The following is a 5,088-nucleotide window of genomic DNA, read 5'->3' on the forward strand; positions in this document are numbered from 1 at the left end:
AGGCCGCACAGTACTGAGAAAGCTGGGAGCAGCGTGAGCTACTCCTGGTGGCAGGAGACTGGCCCGACCTGCCCCAGCAGCTGATCCTTCAGCACCCACCGCCTCCCCCCGGCAGCACGGTGAGCCCCGGCTCAGAGGCTGCCTCGCTGCTGGCAGCTGTGGTGGTCCCAGGCCCCGTAAGATCTCGGGAGACCCTTTTAACGGCTTTAGTATCTGGAAAGTCTGCTTAACCTCTTACAGGGGTGTGGAGAAGGGAGGTGCCGGGATTTCAGTTTAGCAGCACAGATCCGTGTGGATAGAGGTGATGAGGAGGTGCTGCAGTCAAAATGCTAACTCTGGCTATGGCAACAAAAACTGCTCTGCTGTACCCGAGGGAAACGACGCGAAGCCAGCTGCGCGAGGAACCCATTTTCTTGACCCGAAAAAGGGGATGGTTGCGTTACTCACTTTGAGCGTCTGCATGGTCCCGCCCCGGAAGGCGACGGGGGACAAGAGAGTTGGCGGCAGCCCTGCTTGCGGGCCTGCAACAGCCACCAGGCTCTTGCAGTTTACCAAGAAGTTCAGCAAGGTGAACGTGTTTGTTCCTTTCACCAAGGCAAGGGATTCCGGCCTGTGATCCATCTGCACCTCATGCTTCTCCTTACGACTGTTGGCGTGGGTCAAAGGAAAACCATGAGGAAGTGAAAAGCATCAGTGCACCAAAGGAAGAAGGGGAGCGGCGCAACTCCAGAAGCAGCCCCCCGCTCCCCTCTGGCCAATCAAGGCCTTTAAATAAACCAACCCACAGGAACCCACCAAGCTTTGCGCTGGTTCAGATCTGCTCCTCAGATACTCAGCGGCGTCTTAAACCTGACTTCCGATTTTGTCATCAAACACTTCAGGTGCTCCAAGTGCAAACGGAACCAGAGGACAGCGTCCCTCTGAAACACAGCCAGGTTCTCAGCAAAGCTCTTCCGGTTTACAGCTGTGTCCCTGCTAAGCCCCACAACTTGCAAGTGCAAACCAAGCCTACACAAACCACCCCCCTTTTCTTCAGAAGCCAATAAACCCTACTGCGTCATTCCAGCGAGCCCGCATGTGCGGTGCCGCCATCAGCCCCAGGCCCAGCGCATCTTACGGAGTTATGTTACCGGTTCACAAGGGCTTTTCCTTCCAGAAGAAAAGCATCTAGAAACACCGGTCATAAAGGAACCCAAGACAACGGGGAGAGTCTCTGAGTGTGTGCTAACGTGAGGATTCATGTCTGGAAATAAGTTCTCAAAAGCTTTTATAAAACCTGCATCCATACCACAGCAAGGTGACAGCGGCATCTTCACGTGCAAAGAAAGGATACAGTTTGATAGAAATAGCGTCTGGTTTCTTAACCTTGTCTTTGACTCCCATCTCCTCAAGCCAAGAGAAGCTTTCATCATCATCGTCATCGCCCGGGGCTGGTTCCCTGGGAAAGAGAGAATCGGCGTGAGGAGGGCAGTACTCCCTAGGAAGATGGCCAAGAATATGCAGGAGTCGGTGGATGCCCCTGCATGCTAGCACCCTACAAGGCTTAGTACGTACTCTCCTTCTTCCACACTGTTGCCCACTTCGATGCTGTTGGCAACTTCTGTTTCCAGATTCACTTTGGAATTTTTCTGTTTCCTGGTTCTTTCTTCTACCAGCGGTAAAGAAAACTCTATGCCTTGGACAGAGGAGGAAAGCACGCGGTGAATGGTTTTGTAACACGGCTAAGGCGCTTCATCCGTTCCTTGAATCCTAGCTGGACTGGCTTCACCTTACCTTCGTTTCTCATGGCTTCCCTTAAGCCTCTAGTTGTGGGAGAAATCACAGCTGTGACAACGTCACTTCCCGCCAGACCAGCTGCACGGAACAGGACAGTGAACTGGTAGGTGCACACGTAGAAGTAGGGACACAGTTTGGCTTTGAGCAGGTTGTACAGGGAGGTAAAGCTGACAGACCTGCAAATACGAACAGAACAATCCCGTAACTGACGTCCGTTCTTTGCTCTTCACGCGTGAAACTGATGAGGCTGGGTGTGGGCGCAGTGCGCTCTGCGCAGGTCTGAGAGCACGTAGAGCGACTCTCAAGACGCGCTCAACGTCCAGGAAGCTGCCCTCCCGGAACGTGGCCAGTTTGCGAGTGCTGTGATGTTCTAGCGTACTCGCCTTGCCGCATGAGGGTTTACATGGAGCCTCGCAGGCAACCTGCTAGCAGGGTTTATGGAATTCTACCCAGATCGGTAACTAGGATTGGAGAGGGGCATTTAACCCAAGAAGGTAGCTTTAGCCTTGTAGTTCCTTGACCTGGTCCTTAAAATAATGAGTGTTCCAGCAAAACAAAAAAAAAAGGGCAAGCTTTCTCATAAAAATGGAAAGACCAGTACCTGAAGGGGCTAAAAGGAAGCTGGGGGGGTCTTTTTATAAGGGCCTGTAGTGACAGGACAAGGGGGAACAGGTTTAAACTGAAAGTGGGGAGGGTTAGATTGGATATCAGGAAGAAGTTCTTCATGGAGAGGATGGGGAGGCACTGGCACAGGTTGCCCAGAGAAGCTGTGGATGCCCCATCCCTGGAAGTGTTCAAGGCCAGGCTGGATGAGGCTTTGAGCAACCTGGTCTAGTGGAAGGCGTCCCTGCCCATGGCAGGGGGGTTGGAACTGGATGGTCTTTAAGGTCCATTCCAACCCAAACCGTTCTGTGATTCTATGACCTTGGGCATGAATTAAAACCCCACCGTCTTAATCTTACGAAGTACGTTAGTTGTTTGGTTCCACTTACCAGTCACTCATTAGCACTTGCTGCAAGGCTTCATCCTGTGACCAGGGACTAGCCTTTCCAACTATTCTTCTATCTGCTCCAATCCGAGGGAACAGCTGCAGCCATGGCAGTGAAGGGTGAAGCCAGTACACGAGGCTTTGCTGAAAGGCGCAGCGCAGTTCTGTCGACAGCTTTGGTTCCTAGGTGTCAGAAAGTGCATCATGAGGACAGTGATCCTTCATGTCAGGCAGCATCGCAGGCGACGGGTTAAAGGAATATTGCGTTAGCTACTTAGGCCAAAAAATAATCCCTGGCTCGTGAACAAGCCAGGCTGAGGAAGGATGGACAGCAAGTGGCACCTGCCCCACTCACTGCAGGTACAGACATGGGTGGAATCAGCTCAGTCGTCCCAATGAGCTCTGTTCTTAATCCGTGGCCAAACCAAAACAGAATCAAGCCTTCACGGCCAGCAGGTTTTAAGGAGAGGTGCAAAGGCATATTCTCCTTTCCAAAGCTGGAGCCCCGCGCTACCCGCTGAAACATTACCTGTATGCTCTGCGGCAAGTTTGCTTCTGTGGCTCGGCAGTGCTGAGCGAATCCCTGAGCCTCCTCTTGTGCTTTTAAATGTTCTGCCCAGGTGAAAGGTTGGGAGGACATAAATAGAAGTCGCGTCTTTATACTCCAGTCTGCAGGAAACTCGCGTCTCGGCGAGGAGGGAACTTGGGGTACGGCAACAGGTAAATGAAGGTCCTTACAAAACACAAATAGCCAGAGTTAACCCATGGAAAATTAAACACACTCCAAAACAAACCCCACCCTCTGCAGCCACCGCCTCCTATTTTAGCATGGTTAGGCCTCCTCCCAGCATCACGTAGTACACCCTTCCCGGCAGGCAGACCAGACACTGCACTACAGCTGTGAGATGGAATGTCTCGAGTTTAACAGCCTCTAAGACGACAAGCTAAACCCGTCGTCTCCTACATGATTTCGTCCAAAGCAGCGCAACAGCAAAAAGGCCTCCCTGATTCTGAGCCTAAGGAAGTACTCACATGAAGAGACGCGCTTAGAAAAAAGCTTTGGCACACAGATTTTCTGGACTCCAAGCTGTACCGAGTATGACTGTTCATAGGCTAACCCAAGTCACAGCTTACACTCAACTGATTATTTTAGGAACAGATTCTAATAGAAATACAGCATTATACCATTTGTAAAAAAGCAGAAGAGGGTTTTCATTCCCAGGGGTCTTTCCAAAAGTCATGAACTAAGAGCAGATAGAAATATGAGTAATTCATATCAAAAAAACACCTTAGCCTGAAGTTTACAAAAACAAGAATTTTCATACCAAGGCAGTTACTTCATTTCACTGCATCCTGTCTTGGTGACTGCTGTATGTCAGACACTTCCCAGAGGATGCAAAAAAACCACGGGAGAGCCCTAGGGGCACTCTGTTCTCTTTAAGAGGTCATTTTTCTATTCTGCTAAGTTAGTCTGAACTTCAGTTTCTCAACCTGTAACGACGGTTGAGACACTGTCTGCCTGAAAATCGTTCAAAGGCTGGTTTTCAGGTATTTGCTCTCTCCTATGTGCCTGGTCAAGTTGTTTGTTCCCTTTCTGTAGCTGAATAAAAGTCGGCGGGAGATACCTCACTGTGGAGAACACCCTTATCTCAACAAAACACAAAACTAAAACCCAGCAGAATTATAGTACACGCGGTGATAAACCTGGAAGAAGACAGCAACAACCTCTGTCAACCAGAACTACAACAGTATTTGCTCTCTCCTATGTGCCTGGTCAAGTTGTTTGTTCCCTTTCTGTAGCTGAATAAAAGTCGGCGGGAGATACCTCACTGTGGAGAACACCCTTATCTCAACAAAACACAAAACTAAAACCCAGCAGAATTATAGTACACGCGGTGATAAACCTGGAAGAAGACAGCAACAACCTCTGTCAACCAGAACTACAACAGCAGCGATGGCAGGCAGAAGGCTGGCTTTTGGAAGACCATGACTGCAACTGTAGACGTGAAGGCAATTTAAGAAATTGCCTTCAACGCTGACAGTTTAGTACATCGTTTGATAGAGAGGTGGAACAGTTTTAAACAGTTAAGCCATTCTAGCTTTGTTTTGTGAACCGAGAACAGCTGGAGGTGTTTCAGAAGCAGCTGTGCCGTTTCATACACTGGTTAGGGCGAGGCTGTCGGTTCCTTCAGCGGGCTCTGCTCTCCTGGCAGCCTTATCTTCATAAACAGGCTCTAGAAACTGAATAAAAAGGTAGCGTTAAGATGCAGCGCAAAGCAAGGCCCGGGTCGCCCGTCAAAACCAGGCTCCTCGCAGCGAAAAGC

At 50.1% G+C, this 5,088-nt stretch overlaps 1 protein-coding gene across 1 annotated transcript in view; it reads right to left on the bottom strand.

The window, feature by feature from the left end:
• Window positions 1-3,497, bottom strand: part of DONSON (downstream neighbor of SON) — a gene marked incomplete at its 5' end in the record, with an annotated part of 4,316 nt that extends 819 nt beyond the window's left edge. The window contains 6 exons of the mRNA XM_010146437.1: window positions 448-646; window positions 1,334-1,438; window positions 1,555-1,675; window positions 1,774-1,952; window positions 2,769-2,947; window positions 3,294-3,497. Coding sequence (XP_010144739.1) covers window positions 448-646; window positions 1,334-1,438; window positions 1,555-1,675; window positions 1,774-1,952; window positions 2,769-2,947; window positions 3,294-3,497 — 987 coding nt within the window. The remainder of the gene's footprint in view (window positions 1-447; window positions 647-1,333; window positions 1,439-1,554; window positions 1,676-1,773; window positions 1,953-2,768; window positions 2,948-3,293) is intronic.
• Between the last annotated feature and the right edge of the window lie 1,591 nt (window positions 3,498-5,088).

Source organism: Eurypyga helias, unplaced genomic scaffold (genome assembly GCF_000690775.1).
Source record: "Eurypyga helias isolate BGI_N326 unplaced genomic scaffold, ASM69077v1 scaffold27462, whole genome shotgun sequence".
Classification (NCBI taxonomy): Eukaryota; Metazoa; Chordata; class Aves; order Eurypygiformes; family Eurypygidae; genus Eurypyga; species Eurypyga helias.